The sequence below is a fragment of the Haemaphysalis longicornis genome, unplaced genomic scaffold (genome assembly GCF_048455015.1).
Source record: "Haemaphysalis longicornis isolate Haplotype H1 unplaced genomic scaffold, Haemaphysalis longicornis Haplotype H1 scaffold_3, whole genome shotgun sequence".
NCBI lineage: Eukaryota > Metazoa > Arthropoda > Arachnida > Ixodida > Ixodidae > Haemaphysalis > Haemaphysalis longicornis.
This window is the reverse complement of record NW_027526335.1, coordinates 40051912-40079846: the sequence shown is the minus strand read 5'-3', so window position 1 is coordinate 40079846 and position 27935 is coordinate 40051912. Positions and strand designations below refer to the sequence as shown.

Here is a 27935-nt window from a genome sequence, read left to right as displayed (position 1 = left end):
TTGCATCGCTTGTGTAGGATTTGCTGCAGCCGGTTAACGGACTAACACCCGCAGTTCCTGTTAACAGCAGGCAACCATGGTAGCCGAGCAGGAGCCGGACCCCGACGCCGCATCCCCCCCTGCTGCCGCAGAGGTACTCCCCGACGGCTTGTCCGCGTTTGAGAAGCTGTTTATAGTAGAAACCTCGATAGGCCCGTGAATGCGGAAAGAAGCAAACGATCGACAGGGATAAGTAAACAAGAAAACAAACTTGAACGAGTAAGTTCACTGACTTGGTTAAATATTTTCCAGGAAAGCAAACATGCGGATCTATCACTCATTGTGAATAAGAAGATATGACAAAGCGTGACATTTTTATTGCGGAATTTTAAAATGAATAATAAACCTTCCTGTGCTGGGCTCCGTAGATTGTACCAGGATACGTCAACTACACTCAGACAGGAACATTTATTACGCCATAGTAAGATGTTTTAAAGCGTTTGTGTGTTTGTCTTTCGGAGATGCCCCCAAAGGTGTCTACATGTGAAGAAAATAGACTAAAGTTCGGCCCAACCGCTGTCAAGTACAGTCAGCTGCGGGTCAATTAGTTCTCAGGGTGCACATTCGAATGCTTGTAAATTGCGCGCGACCGCTAACGCGTGGTGCTTTTTGTGGGAGAGGGAGGTTCTGCAAAACATGTTTCTTCTTTCTTCTTAAAATTTATTTTTAACGGGACACTGAAGTTAAAACACAAGTTGCTCTTGATCGATAGGCTAGCTCACCGAGCAAACGAATATACTATTCTTACGTGTTGCTTTTTTTAAAATAGGGCAGAAAATAGCGGAAATGTGTTCACGGGTGCTGCCGCCACTGGCTCTACGACGCAACTTGCACCGGAAAAGGTTAAATCGTCCGGCGTGCGAAACGCTTTTTCTGGTGGCCGCTGGATTGCTCTAACTGCCCGTAGTGATCCATAGAAAGCAATAGCAAAATGAAAACCTGGAAATCTGGCAGTGAAACGGTAGCATCAGGAAGAAAGGACACAGTCTAGAGCTATAAATCGAAGCGTCGATAGTAAAGCTACATACCATATGCTTACAAGAAGCGGGAAGGAAAACTAATATAAAGGGCTACACAGCGATAAACGCAACGCCTCACCTTAGAGTAGCGACCTATGTTAACAAGGACGTCACGGCAATTTACCACACCCTACTCACGGTACAACCATCAGCACACGTATAGAAGTGGTACCAAACAAAAGGGTAAAACAGCATCTTTGTCTCAAATGTGTAGAGCTCCCCATCAGAAAAGGAAAATGGCTTCGAAGATCTACTCTGGGAATCTAGCAAAGTTCTTAGAAACAGCAAAACATACATCACGGGAAATTGCAATGCTCCACACAGGGAAGAAGATGGACTTCTCAGGGCAATTGAATAGATGGGAGTAATCTACATCAATCACCCAACGTATCGCACCAGGTCCGGCAATGAACACGCTAGAGACACAAGCCAGTACTTGACCTTCACAAAAGAAACCGAGAATGATATCACCTGGACTAGCACAAAAGAAACACTCGGACGTGATCACAACATCATACCTATAAAGGTCACCGCAACCAAATTTTCGAAGCCACTAGGTGTGGCAAAACTAACCACCCAGAAAAAATACAGACTTCATGAAAATAGAAAAAAACAAAACGATAATTGAGGAAATTAGCCCCTGGTGTGACAACGTTCAAAATAAACACAAGAACGTCACAAAGATTATACAGAGAACTGAACAGTCCGCTAACACAGACAACCATTTAGCTCACCTGTGGGATGCAAGAGAAGCCTCAAGAAAAAATGCAGGAATAAAAAACGGCAAACTCACACAACGATTTAAGGAAATCATGAGGCAAGCAAACGAATGCGAGACCAACTAGCCCGACAAAACTAGAATAATTTCTGCGATCTCGCTTAAAGGAATGAGGAGCACGTCTAGAACATGGGCTATACTCAAAAGCATGCTAGACCCAACTTCCACGAGACGGGAAAACAGCCAGAAAGAGTAGCGCACACCTTCCTTAGGAGTGACGAAGACCTTATCGAGGCCCTCAAAAATAATCACTGCACAGCACAAAAGAGGGAGACCCACCCAAACACGTACAAGGAAAGTAAGAATGACTGTATGGGCAGGGAAATATCCAAAAAGTCCTCAATGCAATGATGTAGGCTAAGAAAAACAGTGCCCCAAAAGAAGATGGAGTCACAAATGCCGTGCTAAGAAATATGGGAGATAGCAGGTGGAAGACAACACAATACATATATCCAAAACTTTGGATACGGTACATTTTACCAGCAGAATTGCGACAATTAGATATTGTATCTATTGCCAACCGGGAAAGTCGCCTACAATAGAAAATCTTAGTCCTATTTCTCCTAGGTCATGCGTAAGGAAACTCTAAGAGAGAATTATCACCAATTGGATGTCGGAATCTTCCCAAATAGCATCATAGGCTTTCGTGCAGGACTGTCAACACAGGGCGCCTTCCTACTCTTAAAGGAAGAAGTAATGAAGAAGATTGCGCAGGGAGAACACTCTATCTAAACCCTAGAAATGAAGGTAGAATTTGGTAACGTATCCCACAAAGCCATTTTAGAAACTGTCAGCAAAATGAGCTGCGGCGAAGGAACCTTCAAGTTCGCCACAGCGTTCCTATCCAACAGAAAAGCAACGGTAGGAATCGGCGACCTCAGATAGGAGCCCTTTCATATATGTGAAATGCAGGCACGCCAAAGGGATCCATCATATCCTCTCTCCTCTTTAACAATTCGGTGATAAAGATAACCAACAAACTGAGAGAACTCCCAAACGTTTGACAGTCATCTATTCAGATGATATTCAGATGATATTCAGTCATCTATTCAGATGATAACGATATGGGTGACGCAAAGGTCAACTACAGGAAAAGAAAGGCATTGTTAGAACGCCGTAAACTGGGTAGTAACGCTGGCAGGCCAAAACAGACTCCAGTACGCCCCGGAAAAATCAGAGATAGTATGAACCACGCGCACCGAAACAGCGACAAGAAAAAGAAGATAGCTGTGAAGATTGGCCAAACCGTAATCTCAGAAAGGGACAACATTCGCGTCCTGGAATTGACCATACAGAGAAACGGAAGAGCCGATCTCACAATTGTCAAAATTAGTAAATCTTCAACCCAGCTAGCCCGAATAGTGAAGAGAATCATTAAAGGCAGAGCCGGATTGAGTAAAGAGAAAACATAAGGAATCATGCAAACCCTCATTCTGAGTAGGCTGGTGTACAGCTTACGGTATCACAACCTAAACAAGCAAGAAGAAGAACGAAGAAACATTATCATCAGGGCGGCATGTAAAGCAGCACTGGGCCTACCATTGTACACGTCCACGCAAAACTTCTTTCAATTAGGAGTGTACACCTTCAAAGAGATCAAGAAGGCATTACTAATCGCCCAGAAGGAAATACTTGCCCCCAATAAAATTGGAAGATCGATCTTTTGGAAGATAGGTAGTCCCCAGAAAGAACGCGACGGGACGCCATGACGGACTTAAAACCTGAACAGCACGGTCACACCAAAAGTCTTCCCCTACTGAAAAACACGGACCCCACTGCACACAAATACAGAAGGCAAGCGAGAGTTAAATACCTTAGAAATAAATTCTAGGATCATGAAAACAGTCTATACGGATGCCGGAAGATCTGACAAAACCAACGCCACACTAGTGGTCACAAATTTCAAGGGAACTCTGCAGGATTGTATGACAGACAGTCAAACACAAAAGAAACGGAGAGTGGCGCCATAAAGAATATCAAAACGCCTCAAAAACTTTCTTCCACCTGAACTGAAGAAAAAATATATCACATGGTGTGCCCTGGACGAAGGACTGGAGGGTAATGAAGCAGCTGACCAGGCAGAGCGTGAACTCACACACCGCACACCTGACGATCACGCCTATCACACACCCCCTCACCGAAAACTATAGAGAAAGACTCTTTCTTATTAGGTAGAAGAGAATTACTTTTCCTCCTCCACATAAGGAATTAAAGGCTATAGAAGCTCAAATGCTGAGGCGAATACAAACAAACACGTACCCAAACAAAGCACGACTGGCAGAAATGGTCCCCAATTCCTTCCAAGAAACGTGCACAAAATGCGGAGATAGCCACGCTATTTCTCACAACATGGGCGTGCCCTCACATCTGGCCAAAGGAAAACACTATTTGCAAGATTAATCCTATCGAGACAGGGGAGGCAGCCCTTACCAGCTCATCTCTCGAAGATCAGCTACGTCGGATCCAGAGAGCCGAGATGGGAGCCGTTGTATCGGGAGCCCTGGACGTCGGGCACCAACCCACGAACTCCCTCTCAAGTCTGCACCCCTATCTCCTTCCATCCTTCTTCTAACAATAAAAGTCCTACTACTACTACTAACAGGACGGCGGTACCGCTTTTCCAGGAAGCGTGCCAGCTATGCACGAGTGGTTCGTACGACGCCAACATTCTTGAGGCCTCATAAGAACAATGTTTTTTTTTGAACGAAGTGTCAATACTGATCACGGATGTTATGAAGAAACATTTTGCATAGCGTTGCACAGCTGCGAAGGATATGGGAGTTCGGGAAAATACCACTGATTAAGCGAAACTGACCAAAATGCCAGTGCGTGGCAGTGTTGTATTCGGTTGCTTCTATTGGCGGTGAGACCTTTGAGTGGCGTCCCCTGGCTCTGACGTCGGCTTAGGGATTCGCGCCCCTGTCGTCTGCTACACTCCGCTTGTGAGGGGCAACAGTGCCTGGGCTAGGAATCGCCCGCTTCGTTGCTGTAGTGCGTTAAAAAGCGCATTTCTAGTGACTCAGTTCTTTTGCCAGCTTCTGACGCATCTGAATAATTTGAAGCTGTATCCCCCACAAGTTTGCAACACACGAAGAGATGGAGAACAACTTTCTTCAGAGTATCGGTCAGAAGATCGTGTGTAACTCGTCCTTTCTTGCTTATTCGCGAGGATCAGTCATCAGAGCTTCTCGATAAGTATTCAAAATGCGTAGGCTTCCCTGCAGTATTTTTGAGATGCTCCTATGAAGACTCAACAGTCTAATACTACGTACCAAGCAGCGGCCTCTACACGCTCATCGCACAGCAGGAAATAAAGCGGGTTTCTTCTGTTTCTTTCGTTGTTGTCTTGTATCGGATTAATGTTTCTTGCTTTTTTTTCTGCCCAACGCATTAATTTTTCTGCGCCGTCACCAACTTCTTATTAGGAGGTTTCGGAATGTTTGGGAGCCTCACAAAGGTCGTGTGGATATTTCCTTCATTTTGTACGGCATACATTCCCTTCTTCACAAATTGGCTTTCATTACGGCTGCGTGCAAGAAGGTGCATATCCGCAGCGTGCTTTGTTTATTCACATGCAAATACAATGAGAAGGTTTGTGCTACGCCACCGCGATCGCGCCCTAAACAACGTGGTCCACAGTGCTCGAAGGCGGCTTTTGTGCTCCGAATTTCTATCGTAATTATATCGTTATCATAACGAAGTGACTCTCAACTCGAACAATGATAACATGATTACGGTGTTGAAGGCATGACATACTCGCTAACTAACGTAATAAATTGAATACCTGCATATATTACAAGACTCGAAACCGAAGAAGAATTCCAAGTAGCTCTTTATTGCTTTTCAACCCTTCCAGGCGCGAAGAACCAATCATATTCTACTCGGGATGGCGTTCTACAATTTGAAGAAAATTACTTTTACTCTCTTGTCCTGGACTGAGGACCCGGCCCACTAACCAGATTGATTTAATTGTTAAACAAAAGTTTTCCCCTCCTCCCCTTCCTTCTCCTCCTCCTCTTGAGTGCAGTTTTCCTATAACGCATATCCGAATATCGGGAAGATATGGCTGTGAAAAATGTTCCGAAATATCCCTCCAGGTCTTGACAAACATATATGTGTTACTATAAATTTAACGAAGACGTGACTCGTTTTGCTCAATAAACATCCATACTTGTTAGATACCTGGTATAGAATCGGCACGCGCGTATATACACACTGGGTTATTTGGAACTCAACCTACAGTTTTTGCCGTCTATAGTGTATGTCGGCAAACTTTCATGCCTTGAGAACGTAAAGTGATGTGACAAAACGCGTTCGAGCGTTCGGCAAGGTTGCAAAAACTGTTTTACCTTACATATGATTACCGGGAATCGTGATGCCTTCTGCCACAGCCGACAGCGCTGAAGGCCTAGAATTTGTTTTGGTCTTCCGTTTTCGCTGTTGTCGGTTATTAGCAGCTGACTGTTCCTTTTGTTCGAATGCTTACATGAGAAGCTGACGCCTAGCTCCGACTCTTCGCGCTCCGCACAGGACCGGCTTCGCAAGGAATGGGGTGGCGCCGGCAATGTTTCTCCCGTAGCGGTATCCAAAACTATACTTTAATTGACACCATCAGCTATTGTATGCGATTTTAAGCCTATTATTATGATAAAAAGTTACCCACACGCCAATTCTGGTGCCGACAAGCATCAGACGTTGACCGAGCGCATAGAAACAGCAGGGAGAGCGATCCTGAGTGAAGCAGACGACAAATGCGAGAATCCCTAAGCTGACGTCACGGAGGCGCGCTTCGCAGCGCCGCCTGTGTACGCGCTCACCGCCAATACCGCTATACAGCACCGATGCCTCGCCTGCTTCCGGTTTTTCTCTACTCAAAGGTAGCAGCCGCTGTTTGCATCCCATTTGAGCAATTTAGGCATCTCTCGGCACCGAATCAACGCTAAATTAGTAGGGTAAGGTCAGACTTTCGTTCGAAACCAACTTGCCGGTTGGTGTCACTATCTCTTTAATGGAGCAGTCCGTAGAGCTGCCATTGAGAGATGTGCGCGTACCATCGTACTCTTTCGCGACTAATAACTCTTTTTATCGGCGCGCCCTTAAATTTTCACGCAAGCCAAGTCAGGCCTACTCCTGATGGAGCGGTCCCTGAGCTACCACGCTTTGCCTAAACTTTCGGAAATCTCCGCGCGCCGTTGTAAATTAAAACTTTTTGCTAGTAATTTCCGCTGCGATGTACGTCTACACAAAACAACAATTCTTTCAAACAGCCAGGGGTGCTTTCGCTCAGAATTACCCTCCAATGAACTGAGATGCAGGAAAAGATGAGAGGAGCAGCCGAGGTTATGCTGTCTGTTTTCGAGCATAGCGTCACGGGCCCAGGGTGACATAGAAGCCGGCGTCGTCAGTGGCGTCGACCGTGAGCGACAAATCCCGTAGCGCCGAGTTGCGACAGCCACGGTAACCTCAGGGATTGTAAGGTGCCACCCAAGTGGAGGACGTACGACAAGAGGCGAGGATGATTGATTGATTGTGGCGGGTTTAACGCGCCGACGCTACACAGGTGATGAGGCGCGCCGTAGTGGAGGGTTCCAGATTACTTTTGACCACCTGGCGATCTTTAACGTGCGCCGAAATCTCGCACACACGGGCGTTACTGCTTTTCGCCTCCATCAGAAGGGTGGCCGCCGCGGCTAGGGAGTCGAACCCGCCTTTTTGCGCTCAGTAGTACAACGCCTTAGCCACTGAGCCACCGCGGCGGGTTAACAGGGGCGGATTACTGCAACGGCTGGGTGCAAGAATACAGACACTGCACGTCGCTAACGAACATTCTCCACGCACCTCGAAAACATGCCTACCTTCATACTAGACCACCGATGTCGATTTTCTTACCACCTGTGATTTTCGTACCCCCTCTCTTGCTTCCTTCTTTTTCCATCTTTAAAGCGCCCTTCATACACCGCGTGACAAAACACTGAGCCAAAGAAAAAAAGAACAGAGACCGGACCTGCCTGGCACACGGTAGGCCTTTACTCCTGTTTTGAGGCGAAAGCATTTTCTCTCATCAAGCGCGAACAGTGACCCCCGTCGACGTAGAAAATAAATGAAATAATTACATTCGAGCTAATTGGAAATTTGAGCCCGGGTCTCTAGAACGGCAGCTGAGTGCGCTGCCACCGCGCTAACAGGGTCTCCTGCCAGAGGGGAAGCAAGGGTTAGACTAGTGCGTGTCGCTAGAGTATGAACGTGATGGCACATGGGTAGAACAGGTGCACACGAGGTACGGAGAGTTCGGATTCTGGGAGAGCTGTCGAGTGAAGTCCTGCCAGTCGGCCTGTTGAAGAAATTCGCGCCAAAGGACGAAGAAACGAAAATGAAGACAGATGCGCAAACACAGCGTAGCAGTATAGAGGAAGTGTTTGATAACCGTTCCGCTTACGCTCTAGAAATTTCCCCTACCTGCTTCTCACCTTCAAATAACATACGTAGGTATATGCGATGGTTGTCTTATATACGACGGTACTCTAATATGCGGTCACCGCCGCCATGATCATTAGTGAGCTCGCACTACGTGACATTTGTTTACACCGCGACGGTTCATGGTTGGCGCCATTTTGTTGTTAATGCATTTTTATCTGTCAACTCTGGTAGGCTTTGCTTGTCCTCCCTGCTCTGCGGCTGTGTCCTTGCGAATGCTAATCAAAGATAACGCGTCCAATAGCATTTCAGCAGCAGAAGGGGGTCCAGAGATGCCATTTTGCTGCATCATCAGTAGTGTTGTTGAAAATGACCCGGTCGAAGTTAGCGGTGAGGCTCTAGATGTGGCAACCTCACAAAACTGAGGAGCGACAAATTACCCTCTGTTGCTCACCTAGGGGCCTGACTACCTTATCTACTGACCCCACGCTCGGCTTAACTGAAGGCAAATGCTGGCTCCTGCCTAACCTGGCGCATGCACTCAGCGCCTTCGGCAAGAACTGCTCTATTTAGTGACACTAGTCCTGTCTTGCCTTCAAAGATAACTTGCAAACATAACCTTTACCATGAAAACATGGTGGAAGGGTCCCATTGTTCACAAGCGCCTTATCGGCCACAATGCAGTTTCTAGGGTTGTTTTGTGGTTTATTCTTAAACAAATTCTGAGCTCTGTGCTGTATGCCTGATTAGCGTGACGCATGCGCTCGGTGTCTTTGGCGTTTTTGCCCATGGAGATGAAACTCTTGGCGGGTAGAGGTACACAGCTTTGCTCTAAAACATACACTCTAGCCACACGGGTATTCTTAACAACCTGTGCGATGTGTTCACATAGCTGCAGACGCGTCCCTTCGAAGAAACGAGGTGCGGCTGGTTCGGCATGTTCCCGGCCGCGATGCAACGATTCGTGTCCCCCCAGTGGGTGCTGCTGTGCTTTTCGACGGCCGTCTTCATAAAGGGCATGCTGATCAACGGCTACATCAACGTGGCGCTGCCCACGCTCGAGCGGCGCTTCCACCTGCGCAGCTTCGAGTCTGGCATGATCGTCTCCTTCTTCAACATCGGCTCGCTGATTTTGTTGGCGCCCGTCACGTTCTTCGGCGGCGAGATGCACAAGCCCCGCCTCATGGCCATTGGTTCCGCCTGCATGGCCATCGGCTCCTTCATCTTTAGTACTCCCCACTTCATCGCGCCCCAGTACAGGTAAGCATTTGGATGAGAGACAGGCAAAGGTTTCTGAAGAAGAGTGGCCGGGTTGGCTGTCCCGCCCCAAAGATTCTTTTCTTGAACGAAGACCGGCACCCCCTATTGAGGCCTGAACACTTAAAAAATTCATTCCTGGCCACATGTCAAGCCATTTATCGTACACTTTCATTCATGCATGTACAGTCGCGGCCACTCATACAGGGAACACGGCGCGCGTAGCTGCCCTTCTCGGACCACGAAGCGGGCGCCGCGCGAATTATTGCGGCGTAAGCGCAAGCGCAATCAGAGCCAGAGGCGGAGCCCGGCTGCGCGTCGTCTGTTACACCTCCTCCCACTTCGCCGCACGTGCTCTGGTACAAACAACTTTCTAGGTTTCGCCGCTCGCGGCGAACTGGGAGGAGCCGTAGTAGTTGACGCTCACCTAGCTCCGCCGCTGGCACTGATATCGCTTGCACCGTAATACTTCCTGTGGCGCCCGTCGTAGCGCTCCGCGGAGCGAGGCCAGCTGCTCCGTGTTTCCTGTGTTAGTGGCCGTAACTGTACATTCGAAAACAGTTAGTCATGTGTATGCGTATGCAGCTTCGTCACTGGGAATATTGATCATAGCGGCAAAGGCTAGCTCGGCTCATCGGATAGACCCAGAGCCCCAAATGAGAACAGTTGCTTTTGTTGTTATTAAATTTTAATAGCGTTGTGCCCACGGGCAAACGATACATCAGGTATATTTGTCAATGAAATATTTATCAATATTTAATGAATCAACCAATCATGTATTCTGCCCAGGAACAGCCGTGAGGCCTTGGTGCTGGCACACAGATAGATACAAGTGGAAAAAAAGGGGAAAAGTGAAAGGAAATAACACTTTGACAACGTAAAAGATAGAAGAGTAGAAAAAAATAACTTTTACAATGTATATTGAGAAGTATACCGTACAAACCACTTCAAAACGTAGATAGCGTATACACTACCTGCAATGAACACAAACAAAACTGTCAGGATACAAGAGAATTCGTGAATACATCGTACAGATGAAACCGAACATCCGCACACTACAGATATTCGTGTAACGTTATAGCAGCAATCCATAAAATATAAAACAACAAAGAAGTCATATAAACAGCATACTATCCATATAGTAAGGCAAGCAGGCAAAAAGGAGTTACTATAACTAGAACAAGATCCATTCAATATGCGGAACAAAGAAATATTCTATATAGTTCCATGTAAGAGAATAAGAGGGAGTGTATTAGCGAATGAAAATTCTGCAAGTGTCTGAACTGAACTGAACCAGGAACACCCTGGGCCTTTGTGCTGTCGCAGGAGAAAAAAAACACAAAAAACAAAAAGAAAAGGAAAGATAACAATAATATTAAGAACAATAATATTAATATTATTAGTAATAATGCTTTATTGCGCAAAAACTGCAGAAATATAGGAAGGCAGGCCTGCCAAAGCCGCATTGGGCTTGAGAACAGACGCAGCGAAAATTTGTGTGTGTGTGACGGGGGATTGCAGATCAGGGGCCAAGAATGTTCCTATTCAGCATCCTTACACCAACGGGAATACGCTCCCATCTACAGCTCCAATCCCTCACCCGTGTTCGAAACCTTACCCTTGCTTGTAGAAATGGGCGCTTCGTGTTCATTTCTTACGTCGATTGCGGGCAACAATGCTATAGCTGTTGCGTGGATGACGTTCTCCCGTAGCATGGCCGGTTTTCTCTGGTGGGCGGTCACAAGTTACAATGAGCAGAGGTGTTTTCTAGCACCCCAAGGTCAAAGACGGGTTGGCCTCTTGCTTTTCCTTTCCTGCTGTATACCTAATGTCTCGTCGTGTAATCAAACATTCTGGGAGCATTGGGAGCGTAGGGCGGCAAAGCATCGGGACTGTGTGAGGACTGTGGAGACATGCTTGAGGACTGTGGAGACATTCGAAGAACTGTATCTGCTTGAGCTTGTTATAATGCCACTGATGTAACCGAGTACATGCCGGTGACATCCATTCTCGTCAGTGTCAATCTCTCTCGGATACGGAAAACGCAACTGTACTCCCATATATAGCTGAAGTTTAAGTCATCGTGATGTCGAACTTATATATGCAGTATTTGTCAGACGATGGGATGACTTTGAGAGCGAAACTTTTCTTGCACCCCGTCCCTTTTAGCCCTCTCTGACATTCAGCCACGGCCCACGTAAAGCTTCAATTACTGGATGCTACCTGTGAGGTTTTTTGGAACTTTTTGCTGAAGGGAAAAGCTTCATACCGTACGAATACCTATTGACTATACTGTTCACGCAGCTCGCTCATTGATATCAACTTGGTCGTAGTGGCCTAAACTTCTTTTTAATCGTGTTCAACCGCGCAGAGAGCCTGCAGGCCAGTATGTGCCTCCCGATACCAATGAAATGCGCTTTTGGGTTAGAACGCCTACTCTCCTCTTGACGTAAATTAATGTGTCGCAATTGACTGCACTGCTTCCCAAGCGGGTGTTCGGTGTGAAGCGATGTCAAAAAGATTACACAACCCCTGCATTTGGAATGGCAGCTGTATGCGACGCGTTTGATCCAGCCCTTGCTGTGGTAGTGTCTATATTTGCAACTTTTGCAATTAGCATACTAAATTTACTCCACAAGTCCTCAATACATGTCTGCAACACGGGTTTCTAAGTGGATGGCCACAACTCACTCACGCCTATTTAAAGTGGTGTTGTAGGGGATGCCTGCCCGTCTGGCAGCCCGGAGGTCTCTGGTCCAAACCCCACGGAGACCAAAAATTATGTGACTTTGTTTTCAACTCTACTATACCATTTTTTAACTTCGTTGAGTCCCAGTCGGCCGCTGTTGCGCGGCTCATCTGTGTGCCAGATACACCACATTTGGGGCCTGCCTGCCTAGTTAATTGCTTTGAGAATAAAACAAAAAATGGCGAATCAAGCCGCAACAACGAAAAAAGCAATGGTCCCACCAGATGGTACGCGAGCTACGCTAATTGCGGCAAAATTGAACTGAATGCACCAAACCTCCACTGTATTGATCGTGTGAGTTGGAAGAGCATAAGAGAATAGCGTGAGGGCTGGGAGGCAGGAAGAGGCGGGGATTCCACGTGGCAGGGCGGCAGCAGACTGTCGCCTTTCGACAATATTTGCAGCAAAGCATATACGTCGGACAATTTGTCCAGGAAGCAGTTTCCTCGGACATCGCTCGCTGAGCTATCGGAGCGGAAACACTGAATGCTACGCTTCGTTTCGTGTGCAGGTTCAGCGTGGCAGCGACCGATCTGTGTCCGCATTCGGCCACTGCTGAAAACACTGTGGATCCAGAGCAGCACACCGAGCCTCTCCGCGTGTACCGCTTCGTCTTCATGCTTTCCAACCTGATACACGGCTCCTCCACTATCCCTTTCCATACGCTGGCCGTCGCATACCTGGACGACAACCTGTCAGCCTCAATGTCGCCGCGTTACATCGGTAAGCTCTTTGCGGCCTCTGTGTTTGAGGTATTGATTACGCCACCAATCGCGTCCACATGATGTGTGTCGGTACAGAGCGGAAGTCGGCGGCGGGTGGTCAGAAAGAATCATTTGTGGCTGTTAAACGCCGTATTTTTGTGTGTTTGGGGAGTACAAACTGGGGCAAAATGAACAATATGGAGGACAAAATGGATGGTTCAGACGGCTGAGAATGCCTACACAAAGTAGCGAACTTTGAAAAAAAATAATGGGTGGCACACTGGTTGGTGGAAATGTAAAGTACCATTGTAATTGTTGCGCCTAATATCCCAGGAATCTATCACATGGCATCAATTCTCGGCCCTGCCTTCGGTTTCATCAGCGGTGGCATGCTTCTGAACATTTACACTGACATCTCCGTGGACCCGAAAAGGTAAGCTGCCCTCTCCTAATGGCGCTTTTCCCCTTCTTTGGGTGCGAGCGAGCTAGCCACGAATTGCCATCCGGAGGCATACAGGCCTAAGTAATGGAGAAGTGCAAGGGAGGAGAATGGCGGAATGAATGTGTGTGATGCTGACAACCAGTGAATAAAAAAAACGGCAGAAAGTCATGGCGAAAATTTCGGATTTTGTGTTCTTGGAATCTGCGATAGTAGTAACCACTGGCTGGTTTTTCCAAAAACAAGGATCGGCACCAGCTACTAATTTCATGTGAAGAATGCGTTGTAAAGAATTTGGAAAGCACAGGGTCCGTATCTTACGAAAGTTTTCGGGCCGAACTAAACGCCTCTGTTAATGGGGAGTCTTTTTCTACGCAAAAATATACCGAACTTTCACCACGTCGAAAGTAATCTTAAAAAGGTCGTTTCTTTTCGTACTAATGGCACATGTCTTTTTTACTGCAGTCATTTAACCAAAGTATTAATCTAGATGCCACTCAAGTATTTTTTTGTTACTCTACAAGCATTGTGTGCACATGGATAATAAAAGTGGGCTTTGATATTGAGAAAAAGAAATAATGGAGGACTGCTTAATATTCATTCTCAAAATATTTTATTGACCTGTAGCATAATGCCTTCCTGGTTTGATTTTGGGCCATTTTGATCTACCATGCATATTTTTTTATTTTTTTATTTTATTTGATTTTTATTTCTGGGAAAAACCAAGGGGAGTTTTAGGTGCGGTGTTGCTGCACTGGCATTTAATTCAACCCAGTAATTCAAAGGCATTTTGAGAGGCGTTCTGGATTTGCTAAATAAACTCGCCAAATCTGCCTGTTGCGCGCTCAAGGACACATAAACACACTAAATTAGAGACAGCGCTCCTACGCCAGGTCTCTCAAGGTCACTCATCTCGTCGTAATGACCTTGAACCGATGGAGGGCAAGTGTGGCATGTGTGACAGGGAGGCGTCGAAGCTATTTCGCCGTGGAGTCAGGCCGCTGTACTACCACGCGACTAGGTGAAGCTTGAGCGGCTGGTTTTTGTGAGCTTGGTCATTGTTTCATTATGGACGGCGGTCCGGCTGTGCCGTCTGTCCGTGTGCTTTAGCTTCCGCTCATGATAACTTGGTTTAGAAGCGTTAAACGCGAGCGTTAAACGTTAAAGCTCACTATGACGACACAAAGGTTGCCCCGTTTTAATAGGTTTATTTTGCATGCTGTCGTCTTTTACCGTATTAACGCGTCATCAGTCATCACAGCGCAAATATTCAATAAAAATTCTTCATAGAATTGGCCTATCACCATCAAGCAACGTGTGGATCGGTGCCTGGTGGATTGGCTTCATCATAGCCGGCGGTCTGGCGCTTCTCGTGAGCCTGCCAATCTCCGGTTTCCCCAAAGCGCTCCCAGGTCAGTTTCCCTTTTCATTATTTCGAGAGGACGATAGATTCCCTTGGATATGATAGTAAAGGTGGTTTAGCAGTTATTTAGCTATAGCAAAGGGATTATCACGAGGGGAAAATAACGCTTAACAACAACAATCCTACCACTAATGTTACACAACCGAATTGATTGTTTTTTTTTTTTTGTTTATGTCATCAAGATGTGCGAGCAGGGTATACAGGCTTTGGTCCCGATGGCAAGCGTTATCCTTAAAGGAGCCATGAAGAGAAAACAAAAGTTTGTTTTATTCGAGAGATTAGGTGTTTCATAGTACCCCAAGCGCTTTCCCGGAAGCGAATGGTGCGTTATTCACTGAGAAATAAGGCAATTTAAGCCAAAATTTTTAATCTCCCGCTACATTGCACATTTCGTGACGTGAACAATGGCGTCATACAAGCCGGTCCATGAAACAGATACTTAGTATGGCGACTTCATATAGCACCCACACGCGGGAGTCAGACAGGAATCGGAACTTGTGCCGAAACCGAGACGGCGGCCATTTTAAAAATACTAGTAAAACCTAGTGCACCCGCAGCCCTAGTCATGGAATCGCCTGATCCGGAGGACAAAACTCTCGCCGAGGAGCTCGGGCTTGCATTTAACAACCTCATACCACTTGAACACTCAATGCTTCTAAGTGCACGAGCGGCAGGGGTTGTGGGATACGCGGATGAACCGAAAAGCGACCATTCCGCTATAGCCACAACAGACGAACGCCCAGACGTCGCCACGGCTGCCTCGTCAGCCCCGTCGCGACGGACGAATACAGGCTGGTACGTATGTGCCGTATTTTTATTACGGTTAATAATAGTTCAATTTGAGTAGCAGTATCGCTTATGCCAGTTTGCCGGTGTCGTGTATGGAAAGCCGTTCGCGCGAGCTCTCTGCTCCGACCAGAAAGATACGAGCGTCATTGCACGGTGTGTACGGCATTTTTTTTTCCAAGCTCAGAGCGCTTTGACGAAGTCGGCGACGAGCGCCAGCATATCCCAGGAGTGAGCTAACGTAAGGGTGCCTGCCGTAATCACTTCATCGGAAATGAAGCGAGCACACTCGTACGTCCTTCAGCTCCCTTTCTTCTCCGTTTGCAAAGTTCACAAAACGTAGCCACTTGCTTCGCCGAGGTTCGTCGTTGGGCAGCATGCATGAAAGGAGATCTCCTCACCGGCGGGGATGTCGCACTCCCTCGACGATTTGCCCGTACTACATGGGCATTTCACAACGCAACAACGAAATTTCATTGTAAAGTACTCGAACAAACTGAGGTTTTCAGTGGTTGTAAACTGGAAACGAGCTCGTAACGACAGCAGCAAGCCAACACCATTCCGAAACTTCTGCGGCGACTGGCACTATCTCGTCGCTGCTTGCTGTTCCTTACTCCCCTCGTTTCTATTTTTACCTTTGCTGGTTGGCGATGTGACGGGCAACCTCCTGTCAACGGATTAAGATACCAAGCAAGGTCGCGGCTGTACGTGCTGGTTCGGTTCGTTGGCTTCGAAGATCCTCGAACCCGAAAATTCGTCTACGCGACAGCGAGATGTCGAGATCGGCCGGCGGCAGTTTCGTACGCATTGGCGTACACATTTGCGTGCTTGTTAGGAACTTCAACCATTTACTCCACCGTTCTTAGTGTCATAAAAGGAATATGCAGTATGTTTAACGGGCATATAGCTCACTATGCAAACTGGTAAGCCCTGCCTAACTGCGTTTGCTTTTGCCGGCCTCCGCCAATCAGAGCATTCTCGTGTGACATCATAGGTTCTGTTGCGGGAAATGAGCTGGTGGGTCGCATGGTCATTCCCTTATTTCCTAATTATGTAGCTTATTTGAGCGAAGTTTGTGTTAAAAGTGGTGTCAGTATGGTTCTAACGAGGCAATCTTTCGAATGAACCAAACTTGTGTTTCCTCTTCATGGCTCCTTTAAGGATTTATTGGTGGTCTGTTGCGAGGTGATGGTAATAGAGGGGAAAATCAGCACCAAAAATTTGTGCAACGTTACGCCAATCTCCGCCCTCCCAATTGATAACATGAACGGCATGCATAGTTTACGTGTAAACGTTTTTTATTTTTATCCAGATGTATGCAAAACGGTTAGGAATAGAATATTAAGTCAAGTTTAGATTTTTTCACGAAGGCACTGGCACAGATGATGTAAAAGAAATGCGACACTATCACGAGAAAGTTAACTCGATCAGTAGAAGTTTGCGATTTAGCATACTCTTCAACGCATAAAGCTAATTCGTTATGCTATCAGAATATATCCTAGCAGCAAACATGGAGCCGTTACAATGTGTTTTGTGGTGGTTTGTCGAACCTGGGGCGGCTGCTCGAATGGTTTTGGAAGCGGTGGCTTCATCTCATTCGTATCAAAATTGCGATTGTGACTTATCCATTATGTTGAATGAGATATCGTTACCCATGTTAATGGACAGTCTGGCATTCAAATGTCGTGTCATTCTTTTTGGAATAGCGGTCGAAGAACACACGCACGTTACGAGTTTCAAGTCACGGCCATGAAATATTACTCTACCCTTAACGCTCATGTATTTACACCGCCGAAATTTCCGGGAGCTCGCTTCCCTCTTAATTAGTGTGCATAACAAGTTTGTTCAACTCAGCACGCATACATAGTCATTTCGGGGTGATGTGCGGTGTGTTATTTTTTTATGTCTTCACATTAGGACACGAGTTGCATAGCTAGCTGCGTAAGGTTGGCTCAGCCGCAGAGCGAATTACGCTTCCGGACGATGACTGCACGGAAGCGAAAGTTCAGAAGGGATCAAGCGCCGCAAAAGCTGCTGCGCGATTCTCCCTGCTCGCCTTGAGCGTGGTGACCGCAATGATGACATCAAATTGACGCGATTTTATGTTCGTAAGTTCAGAATTTTCAGAAACGGCTGCATTCATTGGTGATCAGATTAGGCCTTTGCCACTTGGCCGGCAGGCTCTGCCGCGTTGCAGGCACAGAAGCCGATCGAGGTGGACAGGCGTTCGCTGGCGGTGGAGGCCGACCACCAGATCGAGCCAAAGTTGTCCTACATGCCCAGGGCCGTCTGCAATCTGGTGCGAAACCCCACCTTCCTCTTTATGAGCCTGGCCGCCACTCTCGAGAGTGAGTTCCACCAAGTGTATTTTTCCCGAGTGGTGCTTTGTATCTTCTGGTGGTATACACCGTTGATATGTTCAGAAGGAGGACTTACTTTGATAATGCTAGTTAATTGGATAGACGGAGGAGGAGAGTGAGGTTTTTAACCGTCCATCGTGGCAGCGTTTACTATTCCGCATACAATGGCAACAAGGTTACGAACAGTGAAAGGGGAAAAGAGAAGAAAAGTATGAGGCTTTTGTCCGGAGCAATTCATTCTCCTTTCCCACATACCGTATTTGCACAATTTTAAGGTGTACCTTTCCTTTTTTCACCAAAAGTTTGCTTCAAATTCGCGCGAGCGTGTTAATTGAATTCTAAAGTAAAATAATGTTTACAGTGACTGGCAGCATTACCAGAACACGAACACCTCCCTAAGAGAAAATATATCCAATCCTAAACATCAAACATTGCGTGAGTAAATTTCGGTGTACCTATGAAGGAATGAAAGGTTCCGTCGATATGCGTAACGTAGCCAGCTGTTACACATACTTCAGCTGTTCCATGTTGCACCTTGTTTCAGTCGTTGTGGTTTCAAAAACGTACCTCTATTAAGCGTCCTTTCAGCGCAACCTAGTTTTACTTGCCTAGACTAAGGTAACAGGGAGGGAGAAACCAGTTTATTTTCTGATCACGTTGGCTAGAAACGCGTGGTGGCCGCCGTCCGTAGGATGGCGGCGACGGTGGCGGCTCGGACAACGAGAAGCAGCTGCTCCCGCGCTTGCGAGCTGCCGACCCCGTCCTCCCACTGCTGGGCGCTGGAGATGGGGGGGGGGTGGGAGTGGGTTAACGGGATTGGCCTATATGGCATGGGTTGGTGTGTCTAGGGAGTCAAGGAGGGGACATTTGTGTGAAGGGAACTAAGAGGGATAGATGTTGGGGAGGAGGGAACGACTTGCGAAGGAGTTGGTCTGAAGGAGTCGCCATAGGCGCTCCTGAGCGTTGGTGAGAGGTGTCTGGGCAGAGGTATAGCAGCGGCGAGATAGGCGGCAATGCTCCGTGACTTCGTGGTACGAGAGCAGCCGATCGCGGGCCGACCGAGCACCGTGGTAAGGAGCAGGAGCGAGCCCAGCATGGCTGGTGAGCACTCGTGCTGGTTTGTGGGCCACCTTGTTGCTTCCCGCCCCAGTGTGAACCTGCTTCTAGACGATGTCGACTGGTTGAGTAGGAGGATTTTTGAGGAGAATTCTGAGTGCCGTTCCCGGAAATCCTACCGCGAATAAAGCTTTTAACAGCCATCTTCGAATCAGGGATTATAATGTGCGGTTGCGGCCTGGTGATAAGGGCGAGGGCTATTGCCGCTTCTTCCGCTGTTGCAGGGTAAGATGTCCGTAAAGTGAGGGAAGTGACCGGGGAAGAGTTGGGGTGACTGACTACTGCCAGAGCAAATCTCTCCGCGTGTCGGTAGTGCAAGGTGTCCACACACGTGGTGGTGGGTGAGATCGGGTATTTATCTGTAAGGGCACGGGCGCGCTGGCACCTACGTTCCGCGTGATCTACTGTGTGAGTGTTGCGCGGGGGTGGACGTATGTGGAGGCAGAATCGGATGCATCGAGTCAACGAAGCTTCGTTTGTAATGCTGGAATTTGTAACGCTACCTTGTATGCCTTTCTGATAAGGCAGTCAATTTTGTCTATGTCGGAGGCGGTAAGCTTTAGGTAGGGGTGTGAGAGAGCACGCGATCCTATTGATGATTTCAGCCTGAACTAGAAGGATTCCTTCTTTTTCTTTGATCCCATGGTTAGTGCTAGTGATTTGTGGAATAAGTGGAATAAAGCCAATTGTTTGATTGACTTGAGAGCTAAGGAGGGAAGGGAATTTACCGTGGCTTTGATTGCGCTGCATAACGAGCCCTAGCACCTTAACATTTTGCAGCTCTGGTATGATCCGGTTGCCGAGGGATGTTCGGCGAATCACGGCAAGACCGGGTAGCAGGAATTAGAAGGGCAGGCTTTTCTGGTGAACAGGATAACCCAGGTAGCTGCGCCTCTGTCTCCCCGATATTAGCACTCTGTTGAAGGATGGTTTCTTTGTGAGCACCGCTAGCTCCAGGTACCCACATCGTAATATCGTCGGCATGTAGACTGTACGGGAGGCCAGGTACAGAATCTAGCTTTTTGGGGATGTTCAGGATTGCCAAATTGGACAGAAGAGGAGACAATACTGAACCCTGGGTGTGCCTATCTATGGAAGAAGGTCGGATACAATCAGAATGGAGCTCGCCTACCTGGAGTGCGGCGGTGCGTGCGGTGAGAAAATCACGTACGTAGCTGTAAGTGCGCTCTCGTGAGTGGATAGACTCTAGGCCTCTGGGGATGTCACTATGGAAAACTCTGTTAGAATGCTTTTGTCAAATCGAGCGCAAATAATCGCCGCTGCGTCGTGTTTAGGTGGCAAGGAAATTATCTCTTGGTGTAGCTGCAGAAGGACATCCTGGGTGGACAGTTTAGGTCTAAACCCCAGAGCTGTGGGGAGAAGGAATCCGTGTTCGTGATGTTAGTGGTTAGCCTCTTAAATATTACATGTTCTAGTACCTTGCCCATACACTGTGACAGATATGGAGCGAAGGTGTTCGACGGTAAGAGGTTTGCCTGGCTTAGGTATTAAGGTTATGGAGGCATGTTTCCATGCTGGGGGAAGTGTGCCTTGAGTCCAGTAATGTATAAATTAGGCACTTAGGACCATAATAGAAGGATCGTCTAGGTTGCGAAGAAGATTGTTGTTCACGCCATCTGCACCGGGTGCGGATCCTGGCCGAATCAGCCGGAGGGTGCTTCTCACTTCTGCTTCCCTGATGGGTGCGTCTGGTGTTTTGTTAGGCGAGCCGGGGTAGGACGCGACGGGAATGGAAGGACCGGTGGGGATGTAATGCGTGTACAATAGGCGCAGTTGTTCTATATCTCCCAAGAATTTCTGTAACTGTGAGGGGGTTGCGTTGTTCCGTCTTAGAACCCATCGGATCAAGCAGGTGCCTTAGGAGGGACCAAGCACGTTTAATGCCTAGGGTACCTTTAATGCTGTTACATATCTCAAACCATCGGTTACGGGTAACCTCAGCTGAGCATTAGAATATTTCTCCTTCGAGACGAGCTACCCTAAGTCCACGTTTTCTATTATTTTTTTGCTTCCGCCACCGGCGCTGTATGCTGCAGTACGCTGCCCAAAGATGTTGTAGGTGTGGGTCGACAGTTTCCGCCGGTATGCATGGATCAAGGGGATTAATGTTTTTTTGGACATCAGCTACTATTTTCGGGACCCAGCGCTCGAGACCTTGTGGTGAGATTTCTTGGTCGTCATGATCCCGCCGCACTTCTCGTAATTTCTCCTTAGGTGTGTCCTGCGGAGACGAGTAGGAGAGTGGTTGCTTAAGGACAGCATGGTTTGAATGATGAAATGATCGTTGCCTAGTGTGTGCGTCAGGTTGGCCCAGGCTGTCTGAGGGGCGTTCAAGGTGAGCGTGAGGTCCGGGGAGGAGTCCCTCTGAACGCTGTTACCCACACGCGTTCGGGTCTGCGGGTCGGACTCAATACGAAAGCCGAGTACCTGTATATATCCCAGAGGCGCTGTACTTTTCCGGTGCTGTGGTGATACCCCGTGCGGTATGTGGCGCACTGAAATCCCCATGACAAGGAGTGTGTGGGGACCGGCCTCACGTCTTTCTCAGGAGAGTAATTGAGAACGATTGGTTGACTGATCTGGGAGAGCTATAAAGGCTTAGTACGTACAGTTTGATGTCACCAGGTCGCGGAGGGTATACCGCCACTAAATCGTATTGATCGTGATGCTATCAAAATTGTATACGCTCTGTCGAAATGTTGCGATGCACCGCAACGGCGGTGGTGTAATCACGCGTTCCTTGATAGGCCTTGAAGCCAGCATGCTAGACTTTTGTACCTGCTTCATGAAGAGTGATTGCAACGGGGGTAGTTTCTTGGGCCTGTACAAAGATCTGTAAGACTCATCGCTTGTTGCGATACCCCCAACAGTTACACTGCCAGACCCGGAGAGTATCCTTTTTTGCATTTCGTCGTTGAGTTCATCGAAATCCGGGGAGAGTAGTGCGGGACGAAGTGAGAACGTTTGCTGCATCGAATGGTTCGCGGACGTTTGATTGCATTTCCGCGCGCCATGACTCAATATTGCCTTGGATAGTGCCTATATTGGCGAGGAGGGTCTGGTGAAAGCAGATGTATTCAGCATATTACGTCGCAAGGGCGTCTGTGCATTTGCCCTCGACCTGAGGGATCTGGTCTCTCAAGGCAGCGTCCTGATGGGGAAGGGCCTTGAAGACGGATGTGGCATCAAAGACTGCCTTCTGTTTAACGGGAGGAGGAGGAGCAGGGGAGGGGTAAGCACGCGAGAAGGAAGCACGTGCTTTGAGCTGTGATTCTCCTGGCGGAGAGCTTCATTTTTTTTTTTTTTTGAGGGAGACTATTTCGGTTTGGATGACCGCAAGCTCCTTGAGGACCTCCGCGTATAGGCCCGAGGGGTAGAGGAGACTGGGGTGAGCAGTGGGTTGACGGCGATAAGCAGCTCACCTGGGGGGTCAAGAGATTGCTGGCTTGCTGCGTCGTCCCTATTGCGCTCTGCACGGGTGACAGGGTAGCAACCCCTGCTTGGGATAGATGGGGGAAGTCCGGTCCACTCCCCGTTTGCCTGAAGAAACCGTGCCCGGGAGAGTGTCGTCTGGGGCACACTTCTCCATGGCCAGGTGGAGTAGTAGCGGTTCTTTCATAAAGGTTCTTTCATGCGATTTGGGCGTAGGTTGGCGTGCGGCGCTTGGGTTGATATCTCCTGGCACAGTCTGATGAGCCCGTGAGATGGGCGCCACCACACACTATGCGTAGGGCGTGACATGGGTGTTGCTCCGTGGGGTTGACTTGGCAGCACAGAGGGCAACTGGGGGAGGGCAACTTGGTGCGGGGACGACGTACGGCCTGTGGCCTGAAGACCAGCACAGGGGGCAAGCTTCGGTTTTTCGTCGAAATGGGTGGAAGAACCGAGCGGTATCATGCATAAGGGGCACCTCGGTGACATGAGTGAGCGATTGGCGTAAACAAAACGGAGTCATGTTTTCATGCAAGGCTTCGAGAAAAGGATTCACAAGCCGCAAGCAACCATGTCTTCAAGAACTTGAGGATTCGATTAATTGCATTGATTTACTATGGGGTTTCATGCTCTCAAGCTATACAGGCGATGGGGCGCGCCGTCTTGGAGGGCTCCGGATTAAATTTCGACCACGGGGGAAAATTTAACGTGCGCAAAAATCTCGAACACACGAACGCTTTCGCTTTTCAACTGAAGACTGACAAGATGAAGTCATAAAAGAACAACGTTGGAACCAACGGGTCCACGTCTGAATTTAAGAAGTTCAAAGCGCTTATAATACCACACACTTTCAGAGTTCTCTCTCTGTAGTTGTAGGCCAAGCTGGAGCTGGATAAGCAAGTCTAAGAACCCCAAAACATTTTTGAGGCCACAGTTGGGTACTTCAAATAAATTGTCTTCTCCCAGGTACATGGTGTGGCGTTTACACATCCGAGGTAGAATCACCGGAAAATTAGTGTTTATAACTTTTTGAACTAAACTCATCTGCGTGTTAGAATTGGGCACGCGTTAGAATCGTGCCGATAAAGCATCTTTGGATACAATATCTACCATGACTCTCAAGAATGTCGTGCAGGGGTCATTATCTCAGTTCATTTGTGTAGTAATACCAGAGCTTCTACCATTACGACATAGTCTCTCCACACAAGCACACGCGCGCAGAGAGACAGAGAGATGAGTGTGCAGTGACACGCCATCGGAGGTGACCAATAAGCATTAATAAGGAATTTCAAATTTTACGATTTCTGTGAGAAAATCATTTGCATCGTTAGGGAAGGAAATAAAGGTGGGTGGAATACCGAGAATGAGGTGATCAACATAACGCTGAGGGTCTCGGCAACAGTGCCGATGCCCGAAACAATGGAGCCACTAGGCTTCCTTTACGAGAAGGATCTTAGAGAAAAGATAGAACCTACCGGCTACTGGGCCCAAGGTATCAGGGTACGAGTGGCGGTTTCGTCGAAGCCAGGTGCTTAACATCTGAAGGAGAGAGTTCTTTCTCTCTCGCTCACAACACAAACACGCACACACACACAGAGACACACACACAACCACAAGCAGAAGCACAAGCAGACGCACACTCACACGGGCACACACACGCCCACCCGGCCGCACTCGCACGCGCGAGTTCGTAGGGAAACCTTTTCTAGACTAATAAATCTGGTAGCAATATTTGCACTTGTTAACATTGTTGAACAAAAAGTGAATATAAGGCATATTTAGGCAAGTCAATACAGCATTGACATTTGAAAAGTTCTTTTAATTAAGAATACAAGACTGGTTGATTTCTGCGAGAGCAAAAAGAAATACCCCCTGAAAAAACAAGAAGTGCTTGCCGCACCCCTTGTGGAAGTGTTCCGATTTTAAAACCAATAAAAATTTCTCAGTATATGACGCGAGCAGTGGAACACGAAAAAAAAAGGAATTGGCGCAACAGAGAATCGGTGTGATGGCTTCGAGAAGTACCACGGAGCTTAGGCTTGCGATCCGGGAACGCCACGCAGCTTCGTTGTTACCATGAGTGTTCGCGAAGTTAAGTCAGTCAAGTTTGGTATGATGTTTTATCTCCACAGCCATGATCGGCTCAGGCTATGCGAACTTCGTGACCAAGCTGTTCGAAAGTCAGTTCGGGATGACGGCGTCGGCGGCAGCGACCCTAATCGGTAAGCGCCTATTTTTATTAAAGAATATGTCCGAAAAATTTGGTATATAGGTTGGCGGGGGATTATCAGGGTGAAAAAGGAATGTCAGGCTCACATCGGTAATATGGCGGGCTAACCTCAATCTCGCAGAGCAGGGCCACTTCATGACAATCGTCGCAGCCGTAAAGTTGACCATTGAGGATTTGTTGAGCAAAAATTATGCTTCATCCTCGCATGGCCCAGGATGCTCCCTCAAAGTGTTTATGTGCAAAAATTTTGTTCTTTTCTAGCCACACTTTTATCTACTGGGTTTAAAGCAAAGTTAGGTCTGTCAAAAAAAATTCAGAAGAAAAATCGCTTCTTTTTCAATCGCCACCATTTTTTCGTAAACGTCGTGTTGAGGCCCTTGGATGCACTACACCACATTTCTTAAAATATGTGCTCTTTTTACGCCATTCAGAAATTACACGAAGTTTATCATTTTCAAAAATTTTTAGCAAATACACGCACATTCTCTCAGCAAATGAAGCAATTGTATCTGTATTTCGCCATATTGAAAAATTGGTAAAAAAATATATTGACCGTAAAAAACGGAGAAATGAGGTTCGAGAAAACGTGAGTCAAATTTGCAAAAATCTCCTTTCTGGCCCATATTCACCCCGAAAGTGCGGATTGCTGTGCTCGTAGTAAAAATATGAAATACAAGGCATTCGCTAGTACAAACAATCGTAGTTTTATTCGGAAAGTGTACTAATTCAGAACAGTTTTTGTTTTAGCAGAGAAAATAATTTTTGAATTTGTACACCTGCACTACTTCAGCAAGTTGTTTCACGGAGCGCCTTCTCTGCACGGTATCCGACAGCCTGCATGAAAGACGCGCAATGCAGCGTCTTCTCGCTTCAAGAGTACATTTTACTGCAATGGTATCTGGTAGCGTCAAAACGGTTAAAAGGGATAATTCACGTGTTGGTGGGAAACGCACAACGTAGAGCTAGTGGTGGTGAGCCCATTCTATGAGCATGTGAAAACTCAACGGTTGGCATCAGATCTACATGCATTTAAAACATCAGGGTATGTTATACGTGGTATTTTATGTATGCCAACCATTACAAAACAAACAGTGGCGGAATCATCGAGTCACACGGACTTATTTGTATGCATTAGCGGGAATCACGTTATCGATGCTTTAAATGCACATCTCATGTCCAGCCAGCAGTTGAGTTACAAGTACTCATAGAATGGGCACCCCACCGCTAGCTCCACGTTGTGCTTTTCCCACCAACACACGAATTTTCGTTTTTCCCTGTACTGACACTACGAAATACCATTGCAGGGAAAGGTATTCTTGCAGCGCGACCCCACTGGATCGCGCGTCTTTTTCTTTCATGTAGGCAGGCGCATGTCATGCAGAGAAGGCGCTCTCTGAAGTAACGTGAAGTAGCATCGATGGACAAATTCAAAATTTTTTCTCGGCTAGAACAAAAACTTCTTATTTAACTTTCTGAAATGGCGATCGTTTGTACTATCGAATGATTTATATTTATTATTTTTGCTACGAACGAGTACAACAATGTGAACTTTTGGGGTGTATGTGGACCACAAAGAATATTTTTCCAAATTACACAAATGTTTCCTGGCACATTTCTTCTTTTTTCACGGTCAATATATTTTTACCAATTCTCAAAAATGGTGAAGTATAGAAACAACTGCTTCATTTGCTTATAGAATGGGCTTGTATTTGCTAAAAATGTTTGAAAATGCTCTACATCGTGCATTTTCTGAGCGGCGTAATGACAGCAAAAAAAGTAAAAATATTGTAAAAATGCGGCATAGACCAGCACAGGTCCTCAACATGACGCCAACGAAAAAATGGTGGCAATTGAAGAAGACAAGATTTTTTGATGAATTTCTCGACAGAGGGAACTTTTCTTTAAACCCCGTCGATAAAAGGGCGGCCAGAAAAAAAATTTTTTTTGGACAAAAACACTTTAAGGGAGCATTGTGGGTCATCCGAGGATGACCCACAATTTTTACGTTACAAATCCGTGATGGTCGAGTTAACGACTGGGTCGTTTGACATGGAACGACCCAGCAGCGAAACGCCGATTTTTTTTATCTTTTGTTTCTGATCTGCTTTCATCTCTGCTCTCTTGGCGATTTCGTGACACATTGGTTCTGCCTTTCGTTTCCTAAAAACCAATTGTGTTCGTATGGTTACTTAAAAGAAAGCTGTACTGTTTGTCTATGTACTAGTGCTTTGCCTTAAATATGCGCAAGGCTCCCTGCTTAAAGCCAGTGGACTGTCTTTCGAAAAAATAGTTTTACGCGGAGACAGAGTTCGTGAATGACCAGCGTGACGGTGGCGCAGGCATGATCGCCATCCCGAGCGCCAGTCTGGGCTGCTTCTTAGGCGGCTACGTGGTTTCCAAGCTGAGGCTGAGCTGCGCCAACACTATCCGCTTCTGCGTCGCCGTATCTTTATTCACCTGGTTCGCCTTTTTGTCACTGCTGGTCTCGTGTCCCGACATGAAATTTGAGGGCATCGACATCCAGAACAAGCTGTGAGTAACCTTTTCTAATGGAAGTGCACCAGGGCGCAATCCGTTGATTGCAGGGCATTTGTAGGTAATTGGTATAGCCTAAAAACAAAAAGGACGCAGCTCCAAATTCAATATCCTGGAGGACCGAAAAGGCTTCCCTCCATAGCCACAAACGAAATTTCGTATGTTGCGGGGTTCCGGTTTCAGGGGTGGTTTCTTGGAGTATTCAGGCATCCTTAAGACCTTCTGACGAGTTACTCACGTGTCCGCCACCATCCCCAAGTCATATGCAGCCGCTTGATACTGAGGACCAAACGTTTGGTCGTCGGTTCATGCTGCGGCTGTGGCCGAATGCTGCACCATGGATTCCAAATCGCGTAGATGATTTCACTTTGGTCCCATCGAGCCTTTGTAAGAAATGGCTGCAATCAACAGACCACGTAGATTCAGCCATATTGTCACGGCTGGCAGACCACGTTGCCCTCCCAAACTGGGGATGTGGTTCGGCCCCTTAAAGCTCCTCGGGGGCCTTACTGAAGAGCGAGTGGGTAGTAAATAAAACAAATGTTACATTCATTTCGCACATAAAGTTACTAGCAGCATCAAAATTAAATTTACTGATACACTAACAGTGGTTATTTTGTGTGGCTATTCATC

The 27935-nt window shown here is 47.2% G+C and overlaps 1 protein-coding gene across 1 annotated transcript; it reads left to right on the top strand.

The window, feature by feature from the left end:
• The first annotated feature begins 76 nt into the window (after positions 1-76).
• LOC144175194 (solute carrier organic anion transporter family member 4A1-like) lies at positions 77-27303 on the top strand. The gene is made up of 5 exons (XM_077704296.1): positions 77-133; positions 9143-9510; positions 12768-12979; positions 17789-17956; positions 27107-27303. The coding sequence occupies exons 1-5, from the start codon at positions 77-79 to the stop codon at positions 27301-27303; spliced, it is 1002 nt and encodes a 333-aa protein (XP_077560422.1).
• Positions 27304-27935: the final 632 nt, after the last annotated feature.